This window comes from Drosophila albomicans, chromosome 2L (genome assembly GCF_009650485.2).
Source record: "Drosophila albomicans strain 15112-1751.03 chromosome 2L, ASM965048v2, whole genome shotgun sequence".
Classification (NCBI taxonomy): Eukaryota; Metazoa; Arthropoda; class Insecta; order Diptera; family Drosophilidae; genus Drosophila; species Drosophila albomicans.
The window spans coordinates 10,316,789-10,334,893 of record NC_047628.2 but is presented as its reverse complement, the minus strand read 5'-3'; the positions used below and the strand labels follow the sequence as shown (position 1 = coordinate 10,334,893).

General features: G+C 36.3%; 1 protein-coding gene across 2 annotated transcripts in view; it reads right to left on the bottom strand.

Annotated features, from left to right (window-relative positions):
* The window catches only part of LOC117564236 (discoidin domain-containing receptor 2), a 159,423-nt gene that overhangs the window by 104,126 nt on the left and 37,192 nt on the right, over positions 1-18,105 (bottom strand). For both annotated transcript variants that reach the window (XM_034242927.2, XM_052002801.1), the window contains exon 2: positions 4,763-5,145. In XM_034242927.2, the coding sequence (XP_034098818.2) occupies positions 4,763-5,093 (331 nt within the window). In that variant the 5' untranslated portion in view covers positions 5,094-5,145. The remainder of the gene's footprint in view (positions 1-4,762; positions 5,146-18,105) is intronic.

Sequence of the window (18,105 nt, the reverse complement as noted above, 5' to 3'; positions counted from 1 at the left end):
TATTAACATTTAATTTAGGTAAATTAAGATTTTAGTTATAAATATTTATGTTTCCTGCACTTAAATTAGGTAACTAATTAGTTTTGGAATTTATTGAAACTTTTCAGAAGCATAAACTCAATAATTGCTATTTTTATTTTAATATATAATGGCTGTCATTTAGCGCTTTATTGTTGCTACTTTTCATTTGCGAAAACATTTAAGAGTTTTATTCTTTTCGCTTTGGGACAAACTACCTATAAGATTGCATATTTTTGCCATAATTTCCGCTAAATGCCCCCACAAGTTGTTGCAAGTGCCACATTTTCGCCTGCAGTTATGCCGCTTGTCTGTCGCCTCCCTGGCTGCCTCCCTCACCCTCTCCTTCTCCGTTTTCATCTCGCATTTTGCAGTTTAGTGTGCAGTTTAGTTTTGATTGCCACCGTCGCGCGCGTTGCACGTTGCACGTTGGTGGCTGCATTTTACACAGCGCATAAATATTACTGCATTGGCGTCTTGCAGTTAGTTGCCTCGCAGTAGTAGTAAAGTGGCTAGTGGGGCAAATTACATGGATTTCAGCATGCAGCATTCAACATTTGACTGGCTTGGCGTTTTGTTTATCGCATTTGGCCACTGTTTTAGGCCGTTATATCGCTGCCACACAGATGCCAAGATGCCAAGCGACAACGGACCACGGACAACCGACAAGCGACCAGCGACAACATCTAAAACCCAATCTATATCAGGTTTTTCTTTCTGTTTCTACTCGTATGTTGAAAGTGGGTTTATATTTGAAGTTGCTGTTGTTGTTACTGTATTAAGAGATGCCGTCGTTGCGGCGTGTGTGGGATTTTCTTAGCCCGGCTATTATAAGTCACCCATCTGAGAGGCTAGAAAGTAAAAGTGCGCTTGGGTGTATTGTATATTGTGTAAATGGGCTATGAAGCTGGGGCTGGCCAAGCAATTAATTCGGAAATTGCTTTTAGAGAGTTTAGAGCACTCGAAATTGTCTGTTAGTTGGGTGCGTTTCCAAAGCGTTTTCAGTGCCACAAATTGTTGCACGAAGCGAGTAATTTCGACGGTTTACCAAACCAATTTGCAAAAGACAATTTGTACACTTGCTTAAATCCTATTAAATAGTCATAATTACAAATGTCTATTACATTATTTAAGAAGAAATTCGATAAATATTTGTATTTTGACTGAAAAGCTACAATATTTCTTTTCACTGTTTTTTTTAACTCATCTGTGTAGTACTATATAAATTTGGTATATATTAAGAGTTTTGCTTTTATTTAAAATGGGTAGCGCGTATCTGACAGTCGAGTACACTTGAGTGTAGCTTTCTTACTTGTTCGAACTCAGCTATAATTAAAATAAAAACAATCGTATTTGGTTTAAAGTAAATTTGTATTCAAATGGGCATTTGTATGCATTTATCAAATATAATTTCCTTATGTATTCTTGTTGTTATTTGGGTACTAAATATATTCCTTTTTACAATTCTATAAGCTCTTCATTAAATGAATTTTGTTTTCATTGCAAATGCAATTTTAGTTTCCTCTCTAACTACATAATCTCTTTCAAATTTGCATTTGCTTTGCAAAAAGTATTTTATGTCAATATGTTTATTGATTATCAATTAAGTTAAATAAATATTTTTAAACTGAGCATAAATTTTTGAAACAAATTTGGTAATTGGCTTAAATTATATTATGTGAATTTACCAAATAAAAATTCGTTTTGTCATCGAATTCTATTTAAAATATTAAATGGTTTCGCTTTAACCTAAATGAATAAATTCAAAAACAAATTTGTCTAAATCAATCACTTTCAGCTTGTTATCATCGAATAGTCTATTTAGTATTTTGTAGTCAGAGATAACCGTCTGTCTGACCTCGAACTCTCGAACTGTGTTAACGGCTGTTCATATTTCACAGAGGCAGTCAAAACGCCATGCATACAATAAGTTATCAATGCACCACTTTTCAACAGAGCACTCCATTTCAATGCCAATTTATACAGGCATTTAAAAAGGCAAAAAACAAGAGCGACGACAACGGCAACGGCATCTGTTTCGGGCCACAGCAACGACAACGCTTTAACATTATCAATTTAAATATAGATGCTGTTTGTAAATGTGGAGGGGTAATTTTTTATTTGCTCGCCGCGAAGCAATTCGAAGCAACATTTCAACGCGCCTACGGTCAAAATGAAATATGTTGGACATGCAGATATTTACGCATTTAAATAAATACTCTGCTGCAGATACAGATACAGAAACAGATTCGTATTCGTATTCGTATTGGGATTCGGATTCGGAATCGTAATCGAGTAAAACCAGCCAATCGACAGACGAACGGACAGACAGACAGACAACAAAACGACAGACCGACAACATGATTTTCATTCAGCTTCATTCGTTTCCTGCTACTGACCTGGCCTGGTTATGCTCTCAACTGGATTATATTGGTTATGATATGAAGTTTGGCTGTATTGAGGAATGATATTAAATTACTAAACTGTAAAACAGTATAATACAATAAGTTTTAGTATTTTAATACTATAATATATTATATTTATAGTATATTAAAATACTAATACTAATACTAAAACTTATACTATATTCTATATACTAAATACTAAATACTAAATACTAAATACTATATACTATATACTATATACTATATACTATATACTATATACTATATACTATATACTATATACTATATACTATATACTATATACTATATACTATATACTAAATACTAAATACTAAATACTAAATACTAAATACTAAATACTAAATACTAAATACTAAATACTAAATACTAAATACTAAATACTATATACTATATACTATATACTATATACTATATACTATATACTATATACTATATACTATATACTATATACTATATACTATATACTATATACTATATACTATATACTATATACTATATACTATACCATATACTATATACTATATACTATATACTCAGTGTATCTCAATATTCGATAATCCTTTTATGCTTTATGTCTTTGGGATTTGCAAACAAGTTGCTCGCTAACGAGCCAGAGGCCCACAACGAGATAATTTGTTATGCTCGGCAGCAAGAACAATGCGGGGTAAAGAAACAATTCCAGTCAGCCAGCCAGCTGTGATGGACGCGACCACACACGTGAGCTAAGGGAGCCATCGTCCAACAACTGGCAACCGAGGCAACCGTGGCAACTGAGGCAACCGCCAAACGGCAACTGGCAACCGCCAAGACGGAGCCAATCAGCAATGGTAATGAGCAGCGTCCAAGTTTAAGAGCAAGTCCAAGTCGATGTCCGAGTTGAAGATTGGAGGCAGACGCAATCTATCAAAAGCACCGCTGAGCTTTCGATTTGTGTGCGCTGGCCATCTCAGCACCTAGCTATGAGTAATACATATATCTGCCCCTTAATCTCCCTCCACTCTCTCTCTCACTCTCTCTCTCTAGTTTAGGCCTAGTTCTTGGCTCATGTTTATTAATGACGTCGTCGTCGACGTCGTCGCATCCTGGCATTTTGCCTAAATTTCTGTAATTGGTTGTGGTTGAGTGCGTGACGGTTAGGATGTGGATGTGGAAGCTTCTGCTTAGCAGTTATTAGTTACGGTTTGTGTTATTGGGATACTCTCGAGGACCAAGATATGTGTGTGTTTCGGTGTGTGTCTGTGTGTGTGTGTATATATAGATCGTGCCTCATTGCGCGCCCGTACCTTTGCGGTTGATTGATTTTCATGTTGATTGCCGAATGCAAATGCAAATTTGTGGACTCAGCCTCAAGTTATAGTCCACCCTCGACTATTTAGTGGCTGCTGCCCCGAACTGTTGCATCAGATGCACTGAAGCTGAACGAGCTCAGCTTTGAAATGGCTGGGGAGGGGGGAGAAGTGGGTGCTACCTTTTAGGGTCTCGAACCTGAGCTCTCTTGAGTTCTACATACACACATTTGGAAGTGCATTGAAGCATTATAAATAAGTACTCATGTGAATATCTGATATCATGTTCATGTCGTATACATTTATTTCATTTTTCATTTTTCGTTTTACATTTTTTTTGCTTTTTACTGATATTTTAAACCTTCCAACTAAGTAGAGCAAACAAATTCGATTCCGATTGGCTTTGTTACATATGCACAAAACATTTTCCATAATAATTCTTTGTACCTTTTTTCCAGCAATTTTATTTATACATATACATATATTTTTTGCCTTGTTGCGAGCATGCTTACGAGAGTGTGTGTGTGTGTGTTATCGAAATAAAAATGCATAACTTTTATGTCATGGGAACTGAACATACGGTATTTTTGTTCAATGACCATGGGAGAAGGTAGGCTAACATGAAAAGGATCGCTTGGAAAAGTAGGAGAGGAGTGTGGGGGTGGAACTGAAGTTGGCCAAAACAGTTAAATTGTTTATCAATGTGGAAGTTTCATGCGGTACATAAAAAATGCGCATATCTGAATGAATATTTAATGCACAAATGTGAAATAAATCGTTTTAGATTTCATTTGCAAAATTCGCACTCAATAGTAAAGCGTAATATTAGCCTGTACTTGATTGAATACAATTTAATATTATTAATTTAATGACAAGTGCAAAATCAACACTTTGTAAGCATTTGCCACTCAATAAAAATGTTGGCAAAAATTACTTGCACTTTTGTTCATAATAAATATGAAATTTCAACCACTTTCGCTCTCTTTAATACTTTGTGCATGATTTTCAATATCGTTTTACTTGATAACTTACCAATTTCCAATGCTGTCATGCCTCCAGCTGGGCTCGCTGTGTTGCCAACAGCTGCTGCTGCTGCTACTGCTGATGTTGTTCCTCTGGTGGATTCGGTCAATAGAATCAGAGCCAATGTCAGCCAGTATAAAGTTTTATGGTTATTAACACGAATGCGGCAATAACTTTTTAAATAATTTCTTCTTGCCAAGTGCCAGCAGCTGTGATCGAGGTGATTTCCATGGCAATCAATAGACAAATATTGCTGATGTTGCCTACGCTTCGAATGGGCCGAATGCAATTGCCGTAATTTTATTGTAGGCATTTTGAGTTTTATTTCATTCACACGCATTTCCAAGGGAAATCATCCAAAAAATTCTGTTCTCACATTTTACATTTAGCGCCTGCAATGATAGAAGAATGCCAAAAGGAGAATTGTTGATAAATTGAGCATAATTTGCAAGACATTTTTTAAATTTTCGCTACTTAATTGGCGTGGCTTAAAGCATGCCGAGAGTGTCAAAAGGGCTGTCAGGAGAGTCAGCAGAGTCAGCGCAGAGACACACAAGACAGACAGTCAGTCAGTCAGTCAGTCAGCGAGGCAGGCAGGCAGAGTTTGTGCTTCCTCTGTGCCCTCTAAATACATCATTGTCAGCAAATTAATGTGACGTGACCTTGCAAACTGTCGCGTTTTTTGTCACATGACAGCAAGTCATGTGGCAGTTGCCGCCAGTTGGCTGCCAGTTGATGGCAACGTTGCGCAGTTCCTCGATGCCACGATTTGCTGAGCACAGAGCCCAAGTGAAATTTATGTAAAATGTCAGACACACAGAGCGCCTAACACAATCCCTGCCTCCGTCCATACCCCTTCCTTCTTTTGCTCACTTTGCGACATGCCAAAACGTGTCAAAATATAAAAATATAAACAGCGCGAAAAACTGTACGAAAATGCCGCCCAGAGACAAGAAACGAGGCGGCTTTTTACTCAGCCGGAAATGCGACAACTACAACAAAAGCTAGTAAAGGAGAGATTGCCCAAATTCAAGCTTGTCTCTGAATTTAAGCGGGTAGAATAAAGTTTTCCAAAAACTTTAAGCGATTTATGGTAGAGAGTAAAAATAAAGCGTAAAAATAAACTGATTCAAGCTATGAATGTAAAATTGTTATGTGGTAGTATTATTATTAACTTTGGCTCATATTATACCACAGATAATTATAAAAATAGGACAAACTAATAATAATGCACTAATGATTTAGTTAATGGTGATGATCACATTTATTATCTTTGATTTTGTATTTATATTAATGTATGAAAATACATGCAATTATACTACTGCTCAATGGTACATTATTAGTATATTAATAAGCCGAACATAACCATTGGTATATTTTACCATTTTTATATTTTAAACTTAATAGTATATCTATAAGCCAAATATTATATAACCATCGGCATATTTCAGTATTTTTGGTATATCGATATGGTATATTTTTAAACATAATGCCGCTGTTTTTGTTGTTGTTGAAAATGGATAGCGTGTATCTCACAGTCGAGTCTTTCTTACTTATATAAATTGCTTTAATTTCTTTGATTACAAATTAAATTAAATCAAATTGCATTATTGAAATGCAATTAATATAACTTATTCTGAAATCTTTTAAAATATAACATAGCAGCATAATGCGCAATATCTTTTGCACATTTTTCATTTACTGTTGCCATCTGCGTTTAAAGCACTTTTCAATTTCCATCAAGATAGTTTCCATACCATACTATATAATGTTCGCCATTTTGCAACGTCTATGCAGAAAGTGTCTCGCAAAAAGATCAAAAGCGAGCAAACACAAAGAAAATTTCACAGGCAGGCGGCAAATGCCGACGCGAATTCATTCGAGCAATTAATAAAATGCAAAAGAAAAGCAAAGTAACAAAAAAAAAAACCAAGAAAAAGAAAAGAAAAAAAAACTAAAATGAAGAAAACTAAACGACAAACGTTGAGGCCGTTTTGTGGCTGATGCCAATGGGATCTCTCTGTGGAATGGTTATGGGGATGGGATCTCGCTGGTGTTCACAAGAAGTTGGAGAGCGTGAGATGCAGCGACTGGGGACTGGGGAGTTTAGTGGAGTGGAGAGTGGAAAACTGGCGCCCACACTTCCTTTCATATGCGAAATGAAAAATTTTACGCCAACTTGACAGTGGAAGTGGCAGCAAAGTTGCAAATGTGCCTTGTTGTTGTCGCGCTCATTGTTGTAGTTGCTGTTGTCGCTGTTCGTATTGTTGTTGTTGCTGTTGTTGTTGTTGTTGTCGTCGGCGGCACAGTCCCAAATAAAAGGCATAAAATTTAGCAGCCGCCACTTGAACACTACGGAGAGTCGCATAGTTTTTATGGCCATGGGTCGGCCTTTTAATGCGCTCCGCTTCGAGCAAACCCCCCGTTTTCCGCCTTGCTTCCAATCTTTCCCAGTTGTCGCAATTGCAGTGAACAAACAGCAGCTGCTTCGTTTAGTTTGGTTTGGTTTGGCTTAGGTTCAGCATGGGTCTCTAGTACAACTACAACTAGTACTATGCACTGCCAGTGGCACCGTTTCTTCGGTAGCTGCAGTCAAATGCAAATTTTTTTATGTGACGAAAGCAACAAAAAAATTGTGGAAAAAGAAAAACAAATGCAAGCGCGTGGAAAGAGGCATCGTTTTCCAAGTGTCGCGAACTAAAAACGAACAACTTGAGAGACACGCTCGCTGTTGTCTGGTGAGACTTTTGGATCAGTCTTCATAATTTTCTTATATTTTCATTTATATGATTTATGGGTGTCGACTATAAACAGTTGACATTGCTCAAGTAACTTTGGTTTAACTAAAATTAAACTCAAATTATATATTCAAAATAAGCGTAAGCTTAATAATTTAAATTAAACTAAATACTGAATAAAATACTCATATTTGACGAAAATATAAATTTAAAATTAAAGTAAATTTAATAAACATAATATAATTCAAATCAAACAAATTTCAGTTTGTGAAGTCTGACTATTTTTAAATATCTAATCAAAATACTGATCTTTGACAAAAATACTGTAGTATTTTCAGTATTTTTTACAATTGACAATTATGTGTAAGTATTACAATTATATATTATTTATTTGACAGTTTTTTAGTTTAATGCTAAGTTTTGTCAGGTATAAACAAAAATGTATAATATTAAATTAAATTTAATTAATTTTTCTTACTTTTGCGCTGCTGTCCCCAATAGTAAACATACAATTAGACTGTTATCAAATTAATATAAATTACTGAAGTAGTTTGTTTGCTTGAAGATGAAATGAAAATCTATATTATTTCTTTGTTGATCGTTAATATAAAAAATATTAAGCCAATAAAATAAAATCTTGTACAATTTAAGCAAAACATTTATTTGAATTGCTTAATAACAGCAAATCTCAAAAAGTATTAAGCTGCTTATCTTAAAAGTTGCCAGCATTAAGATTCCAACTTGGTGTCACTTTAATTCAATGCAACTCTCTTGGGTTCAATGTAATTTATGTTGCTCCATGATTGCTAATGATACTTCATTGTTCTCGCATTCATATTTTGAATCGGAGCGGCAAGCATTTAGTAGAGACTTCAACCACAAGGGATATCGGACAACAAATGCTACCAAAAAGCTCTGCATAAAATGCAGCTAGCCGGAGGCTAGACAGCAAAAACGGAGATGGAGGCGGAGGGAGACGGAGACAGTTGGTATTGCGGAGTGTCAACAGTAGCAGGCAGCCACCACAATAACCCACAGCCTAAGGACAAGAACTGCCGCTTCAGTTGAGTTGAGTTCAGTTCAGCATTCAGCATTCAGTTTTCAGTTTCAGCTGCAGCAACAGCTCCAATCTGAGCGCCCAACTCCCTCTTTGTGAGTACGCTGATAACGTGGACCATTAACACCCGACACCCGCAAACAATAACCAAGTCGAAAATTAATTGAAGCCAGCGCCGCAGACGGTTTCTGGCAGGCGTTGGACCGCAAGTTGCCCAGTTTCCCCCTCTCTCTCTCTCTCACTCTCTTTGCCCCACTCTCTGCCACTGTGCAACTGCGGCCCCCTTTTGCAGTCAGTCGCAGACAGACATTGCAGACGCCCTGGCATGTCATTCATTTAGTTTCCTATTCCCCCAGTTTTCACATCGCCAGTCTATGTGGCAACCCCCCTTCCCCATCCGACTGCCGGTTGCAAGCTGCTAGAAGTACCGTTGCCTGCGGCCTGCTCATATTATTTTCGCACTCTCCAACAAACTGCCGACCGACGACTGCCTGCCGCCAACTGAGTCACTAAAAAGCGCCATTTTATTTGCACTCCAAGACGCGAAACTCAGCGCCAAAAATTATTACGCGCCCCAACAACAACAACAACAACAACAACGACAGCAAAAGCAACAACAGCGACGATGCAATCTCTTTAGAGTTGTTGTTGCTGCTGCAGCATTTTGCTTTCTTTTTGCTGTTGCTGTGTGTAGCTGGCATTTAATTGCCACATGCAACACATGTTGACGACGCCAACGCCAGTGCCAGCAAAGAAAGAAAAAATGAGACGCAAAGGACAGCTTGGAAAATTAATAGAAAAAATTCTTTTTTTTAACCATTTTTTAATTTGGGCTTTGTGGGCGGCAACAACAACGACGACAACACAACAACAATAACAACAACTCCAACGGCCATGGCAAATAATAAGAAAAGCAATGGCAATTTTTATTTCTCCTTGTTGCAATTTCCTTTGGGTATACAATTTCACAGTAATTGTGGTTAATGTTATGGATATTTTATGTGGGAACCCAAGCGGGAGACCGAAGTGGCCCAGGCCGAAGAGAGAGAGAGAGGTGGCGAGGGGATTCAGTGGAAAAGTGACTAAGTTGCAGACAGCAGGCAATTTAAATGGAATAACATTTTTTAGATTAAATAAAATAGCATTTTGATGACTGTTAACAGCAGCATGCAAGATTTTGAAAGAGTGATTCCATTTAAAAATATGACTATTATTCAATTTCAAATAAATAAAGATCTAAAGAATATTTCTGTCGACTAACTAAATGTAAAAATCATCAATTCTGAGAATTGTTTGTGAGTGAATTAAATGAAAAGTTCAAAGAATTCTGGTAGGACATCAATTATTTAAAATGTAAATATGAGAGATTATTAAAAAGTATTTAAAGTAAATAAAATAAGTCTTAGAGAAGAAATTTGATTAAAAATCTAAACATTAAACATATAAAACGTTAGTTCTTATTATATATATATATATATATATTGTATATATATTATATTATTTTTAACATCTTTATATGAAAAGTTCAACGAATTATTTAAGCATCATAAAACTGATTTGAATCTGAAACTTAAAGTAAATAATTTAAGAAAATATTTAAAATTTTACAGAATTCAAAAATATAATTAATTAATCTCAAATAAATTAAATATGCTACCAAAAATATACTAATTCTTTAGATACTTAAACAGCATAAATGTGAAATAATATTTGTTAGCCATCAATTAACATATATTGCACATTGTAGAAAAATTTTAAATAATTAATTCAATTCAACAATCCAAATATTACAAAATAAAAAAATCAATTAATTACTTTTAAATACATTAAATATACTTCTTATAATATACTGAATACTTAAAATATACTTAAACAACATAAATATTAAATAAAAGAATTTACCCCACCAATTAAAAAAATTATTGAATGTGTGAAAAATATGTAGAAATAAATAATTTTGGAAAACAATTGAAACGTTACAAACTCAAATAAATGTAATTAATTTATTTTAAATATACTAAATATATACCAAATATATATTTAAATGTTTGTTCTAAATATAATATATACTAAAATATTTATACTTAATCATTATAAGTGTTCAATAAAATATACTACCCACCAATTAATTATTTATAAGCAACTTTTAAAGCCGCTTAAAATGCGATAAAAGTCAACTCAACCTGTTTCAATGGCAAACACCTTGTCTAAGTCGCACTCACAATGGGCAGAAGACACATTCAATTCATTTTCTCGCGCAAGGGAAAATGACATCCTGGCAAAGTTCAATGCCATCTTTTGTCAGAGCAAAAAGAGTGCAAAGAAAACAACACACAAATATATATGTATGTATGTATGTCTATGTAAGTTTGCCATTATTCTGCTGGCAAAGCGCAGCGTCAGGGCCAAAAACTGTCCTTGGCCACTTCCTAGAATTGGGGCTGCTACTGTTCAGAGCTTTCCACTCGCCCCTACGAGTGTAGGGGGGAGGCGGGGGATTGCCTTGCATACCATTCAATGTCGGGCATAAATTTTCTGCCTTGCGCCTCTGTGCAGAGCTGAAAATGTAATAAACAATTTTTGCCTGGCATTTTTTACTGCAGCGTCTGGAAAAATGCAGGCAGTGACCACAGAACAATAGAAAAACCATTTTAGCCATTTTTAACATTTTCTTTAATATATTTTTCGTGCCATGCAACACAGCAAACGGCAACAGCAACAACTGCGACGGCGACGACTACACAAAAACACTTTATCATTGAAATGTTTGAAAAAGTGACGAGGGGAGAAAAGTGCGGAAATATTTTTGTATAATGGACGCAGTTTTTTTTCTTTTTTTTTTGCCACACGAAAATTAAAATAGAGTAAAACCCACAAACGAAATTTGACGACATTTTTATGCTCTATAAAAAACAGACTATGAAAGGAGTAAAATAAAAAGTATATTGTTAAATTATTTTAACTCTATAATTAACAACACTTTAAGAGAATTAAACGTAATGTTAAATTGTGATAACCCGCTGTATTTTTATATTCCTTTTTGTTGAATTAAATCTTTAAAATGAATACTTTTTTATTAAAAGTAAATTCTAAATTGTGCCATAATTTTTTTAATATATTGTGAAAATAAATAAAATAGAAAAATCTGTAATTTGTTCACATTGTTTCTAATAAAAATATGCAATTGCTTTAATGAATTAAAAGAATAGTTGAAATAAAAGAATAGTTGAAATATTCTTGACTAGACTCTTTCACAATTTTAGATTCAAAAGGAAAGAGCATTTCACGGTCAAGCGCTTGAGACAAAAAGATGACGCTGATAACGACAACGGAAAGTGCAAAATGTTGTAGCCACATATTTTAGCATTGTGTTTGCATTACTTTTTCCTTTTTTTTTTGTTTTTGTTAATTGTATAAGGCGACCAGAGACTCACATAGGTCGTTTTGGAACTTGAGACACAAGAAAAAGGGCACAATGGAAGAGGAAAATCATCATATGCGAAAATGGGAAACAATTTGACGCCTCACATTGTTGACTGTCTCCGGAGGTCTCTTTCACTCCCTCAATGCATGGCACGAGTTGACCAAGCCTTGCTGCGGAGACTTCTTGGGTAAGGTTAAGGTTTAGAGAGCTTCATGGCCAGCAGCAGACGACGACGACGACGTTGGAAATTAAATGCGCAAAAATTACGCTGCAATTATGCGGCGTCAGAGACGTTTTGTGAAAAATTATGGCTCTGGGAATTTTCGCTGTGCCAGCGAAAGTTTCCCGCCAGCTTTGGCCCTCGGTCCCTGGCTTGGCTTATATTTTATGACCATGTAAATGGCAAAGCCTGTAGCTGTAGCTGTAACTGTGGCTATAGATGTGTGTTTTCCTCGTCGCCACCATGTCTTGGGTATAATAATCGCCCTGTGCGCGCCGTGTGTGTGAAGTGTTTGCCTTTTGCGTAGGTCGTGAGCCTCTGGAAACTGCACTTGATGATTAGGCATGATATATGCGACGACCATGTCCGGAAAATGTAGCCAAATGGGGGGAGTGTCTATATGCAACCAATTGCTTTCTTTACTCAACTGATTGGTCGTGTGATTATCGCACTTTCCTGGCGAATACTTAATGGAAAATTATAAGCTTTAAACATTTACATGAGCTATTGAGATTTCTTTCGATTTCATAAATATTTTCATTCTACACAAGAGCGCTCAGTTACTTTTTGTGCAAGTCTATAAAGCATTATGCTTAGTTACCTATTGACCAAGTCTTTTACGACTGAGAGTTTCATTGGCATTTCCTTATGTAATATGCAGACATTTAGCTGCCCACCCTTGTGCGCATCTGCGATGATGATCCTGTGCTTACATTTAACAACCTGGGATGTGGCATTACAATTCTGCTGTAGACATGTGTAGTTTGCTTTTTGCGAACAACAATTTCAGCACATAAAACGCAAAAACCTTTGGCCCTAACAGTCATAAATGCGAACGATTCGCAGGACGTCAAGACTGTCAGACAGCGAGACAGTCGGACAGAAACACTCACCAAAGAGCTGTCAAAATGGCTCGAGGCGGAGTCTTTTTGGTGGGCCATGGGATATACACATAGTATGTATGTAGATACGTACAACAGAACACAACGTATAACACGCCTCCACGCACATGGGGCAAGAAAGATGCCGCCTGAATACAACTGCGGCAGAGTGTGTGTATTTATTCCTGTCTCACTCTTTGTGGCACCTTATGGAGTGGGTGGAGTCGCGACTAGTTAAGGCAGCCAAGTGCTAGGTAAAATTAAAATAAAAATGCATAAATATGAATGATGAAGACATAAAAAAATATAAAAAGCAATGCCAAATGCCAGACAGTCAGTGCTGAACCAAAGTGCAGACTGGCAACTGAGTGCTAAAAATTATTTCAATTTCAACTTGAATGAGTTCTCCGTGAAGTTATAACTTTAACAGTCGTCATAATATTTTGAAATCAAAACTGCACTATAAACTAAAATACTAAATGGAAGTTGGAGTCAGAGTTGCGAGTTGTCAGTTGCCAGTTGAAACTGCAGTTGGAGTTGTTGAAGCCAGACCTAAGCAGACTGAAACCTGGGAATTTGGCGTCAGTCGCAGCTGGCGTTGACAGTGAGCATATGCGAGGGGGGAAGATTGTGTAGAGGGGGGGAATCGGCTGTCCTCTGCTGTCCTCGGTGTCTTTTTGCCAGACCGTTTAATAGCTTTTCGGGGCAGAGACATAAGAAGAAACACGCCTACAAAAGGCAGCCAAAGAGAACTAGTTGCTTGTTGCTGGCAGAGTTGTTTCTCCTCTTGTTATTGTTGTTGTTGTTGTCAAATGTTGTTGCTGTTGTTGGTAACGCCTACCTAATCATTTTGGCGTTGACACTTGACACTTGAAAAAGAAATGAGACAACCACTGCGCTTTCTTTGTCTTTGTATTTGTCGTTGCCTTTGTCTTTGGTCTTGGATATTTGGCATGAGACTCCCTCATTCCGCATACGACATGTTGTACACACGCTGTTTAAATTTTTTTGTATTACTTTTTTGCCACTTGCCAGATGCGTTTGTAAATGAACATGTGGGCGTGCGTGCCATTTTAGCTTTGAAGATTGCGTCTCTTTTCACAAATGGATATTTCAAATTTTCAAACTCACTCTGTGACGTCAAATAAAAATGTACGAATAGTGGTCAATTATGATTCGAAATTACTTTATTATTTTTTAATTAATATTACAATGAATAAATTCAGTCCAATTTAAGCTTTTCAACATTGACATATTAATGAACTTAAAGAAATATTTAAAAGAAACATAAAATAATTTCATTAACAATAACTAGAAAATCGCAGAAAATAAGCAATTAGAATCACTTGTTTTAATGGAAGAGAATTTACGAATATTTATATTTTTATATTTACAAGATTTTAAACTTACTTGAAATTATTTTTTAATATTTTTAATTTATTTTTTTAAATAGAAATATATTAATTTTATTTTAATATTTATATTTTTATTTTGATATTTTCAATTTATTTTTTAAATAGGAATAATAAACTAAACAAAGTTAGTAACACATTCTTAACAATTTTATGAATAAATTATTACAACAGAAGTAAGATAGGATCATTAATATATATATTTACATAAATTGATTAAATGTTTTTATCAATTTTATTACAAAACTTATATGAATAAACTATAAGGCTAGGCAATAGTAATAGACTTCTTTGTATAGCGCTGATGCTTTAATCTGACATAAGTAAATCTAAATAAACATTTCAATTTAGCTTTCATTCAGTACCATTCAATAAGTAAAATAATTAATCTAATTTAATTGTAAAAACTTTCAAATGTTATTTATTTTATTACCAAAGTAACATAAAAGAGAGAGAGAGAGAGAGCATTTTATATAAATGCACTCACTTGTTTATCGCTGAAGTTTTAATCCGACATGCTTTTTTTTATAAAATATAAATAAATTTAATCATATCTGACCTACAATAAAATGATATAAGTAAAATAAGTAAAGAAACTAACTTAAATGTTATTCCTTATTTCATAAAGAAAGTAAGACACAAGAAAGAGCATTTCCAAGGCAACATAAATGAATTCGCTTGTGCCTCGGTGATGTCTTAATCTGACATGCTTGTCAGACCTCTCAGAGCGAAAAAAAGTTGACACCGTCTTTGACAGAGTCGTGTAATTGATTTGTTGTTTTTTAAATGTACAGCTCATTGGGATAAACTCTATAAATTATGCACTTGAGACTCTGAGACTCAGCTGTCTCTGCCCTCACATTGTGGGAGTTGATTCCATTGAGGCGTGGCATTTTTTGGAATGTTGCATGCAAAATGCTGGCTGGCAAATGGCGCATGAAATACCAAAATCAATAACAAAAGCGTACAGGAAGCAGCGAAAAACTTTTCAGAATTGCCAACTCAGAGTTTTTCTTTATTTTTTTCTTCTTTTTTTTTGTGGTCGCTTCATTTCACAAGGTTTTTCCGTAACCCCAGAAAAAGCCAAAAGAAAATGAAGAGGCAAAAAAGAAGAAAAAAAAGAACACAACACGCTTATTTAAGCAATAATTTCTTAACGCTCTTTTTCAGGTTTTTGTTTTTTTACGTTACAAGTTTTTTTTTGTATTTCGTGCTTTGTTGTATTTTGATTAATGGTCCCTCTCATAAAGTGACACATTGAAAATTGGAAAGCAAATCAAGCACAAACACAAAAAAAAAAATTACAGCCGAAAAGTCGCAAAGCAAACGCATGAAATCAGCACAAAAATAAATAAATAATAATAATAAAAAAAGGCCAAGAAAAAAGAAAATGTGAAAAGTGAGAGGCGAGAATCTAAAGGAAATTGTTGCTAAAAGTGTAAAAAGTTGAGCCTCTGCCCAAAGGTCGTCAAAGTGAAAAATTCGATAAACGAAAATGGACAACAACAGCAACAATCATAGAAGGAGCCAAAGATGGAGATGGAGAAAGAGAGAGAGAGGGAGAGAGAGAGAGAGAGAGAAGTAAAGAAGACAGCAACAATGGAGCAGCGCACGAATTGAAACGGAAATCCTTATTGAACTAGAGTGAGCCTCAGGGAGAGGACGTTGGCGAGCAAGAATCGCTGCTGCTGCTGCGTTGGCAAACCGGAAAAGCATGCTGCCGAAAATTTGTGCTGAGTGGCAGCCTGAGAGTGCTGCACGTGTAGGCTCCAAGGGGGGAGGATGGGAGGAGGAGTGCTGCTGTCCAGCGGCGGATGCCTAATGGCAACGCGACACAAAACACAGACGCACACACGTAAAGCACCGGAAATGGCTTAAAATGCTTCGCTCTCTCTCTCTCTATCTGTCTCTTACTCTTGGTTTGCCAATTTGATGTCACTTGAGGCACAAACGTCTCATCAGGCAGCAAATATTTTAAATCAGCGCCACAAATTGTACTCACTGGAAAATCTCTCTGCAAATCTGACCTCGATTTTTGCGTAAAGCTGATATAATTCAGTCCTAAAGCTGTTTTCCCATCTTGAGTTTAACACATATTTCTCTGGCATTGAATGGCAGCTACATCAACTTTAATTAAGCCTGCAACTGGTCAGAGCATATCAGAGCAGAGCAGAGCACAGAGTCAGTTAGTGAACCAACCACACAAAAACACTTGTTAGCCAAGTTGCTGCTACCCAAAACAATGCGGCCCAATTGAGCTGCAGTCGGTCGAACTTTTCGTTGACCAGCTGACCAGGCTTTTCACTCATTGTCCAATCTGTCTTAACTGGCAATTTTCGTAAAAATGCTGGCACACACAGGAGGGAAACACACATGCAAAATAGGCCAGGTCCCCAAAAAGGGCTTTTGAGCTGGTGCCTCGTTGTGCTGATTTTTCATTTAATATCGTCCGAAAAAGGTAACCCAACAGTTATGTGTGTGTGTGTGTGTGTGAATTGGCACCTCAACTGTGAGCGACTGTGAAACTGTGGCAGAGAAAGATAGCTGAGAGAGAAAGGCGCCCGTAGTTTTAAGCATAACGAATTGGATTGTCATGGCAATCGATAAATATTTGCACACATGGCCTGCTACAACGAGGCGCCTCTTAATGTGGGCTAAGTGCCCAGAGCGCAGAAGTGGAAAGAGGGAAAGGGAGAGAGAGGGAGGGAATGCACCTGCAAATCAAGCTAAGCTACAACTTGGCCACACAACCGTATTAGGCCAGCAGCAACAGCAGCAGCAGCAAGCAGCCTTTGGTCAATATTAAATGGCAGCTTTCAAGGCGGTTCAAGCCTTCCTTCCTCCCTCAACTCAACTCAACTCAACTGAACTCAACTCGACGCACAACAGCAATCGCATTCACAATCCCAATGCCAATCCTCGTAGCGTTTGCCAAATAGAATTTAAATCTGTTAAATCCTCGTACATGACAGTTTTCTGTGTTGAATTTGTCTTTGCTTCAATTGTTGCTCGTGTTATTTTCTCATCTCTCTCTGCCATTCGTTTTTCTTTATTTATTTTTTACTTATGGCTGGCAGCAGTCTGGCTAAGAGCTCCTGCAGCAATCATCCTTGAACCAAACCAAACCGAACCGAACCCATTCCATTTGTCGTTCGGTGGGGATTTCATCTTTTAAGCTTCCTCTGGTTTTTGGTCTTGAGTCTTGAGGTGATTTTGATTGAGTGCGATTTGTACTTTGTGTTGCCTACGTGTTTTGGTTTTTTAAATAATATTTACCTCATGTGGTTGTACTTTTTGTGTATCTAGGATTTATTGTTGCCTTTTGCCATCTGATTGCCATGACTGTGTCTGTTGACTGTGACTGTGACTGTGTGACTACGAGACTCTCACTTTTTATTACTTCTTCGTGTGCCAACGGATATTGTTTGATATTATTTTTTTGTTGCTGTTGCTGTTGATGCTGCCGCTTGCCATTTACTTTTTAGTTAGTTTGACAATTTTTCTCCGTTGTTCCTGGCATAGATATTTATGTATTTACTCAGCCGTAGCAAAGGAAATGGATTTATTATAGAAGCTAACGTTGCAGGAAATTGATATGGAGCACTTTTGATGACAGTCAC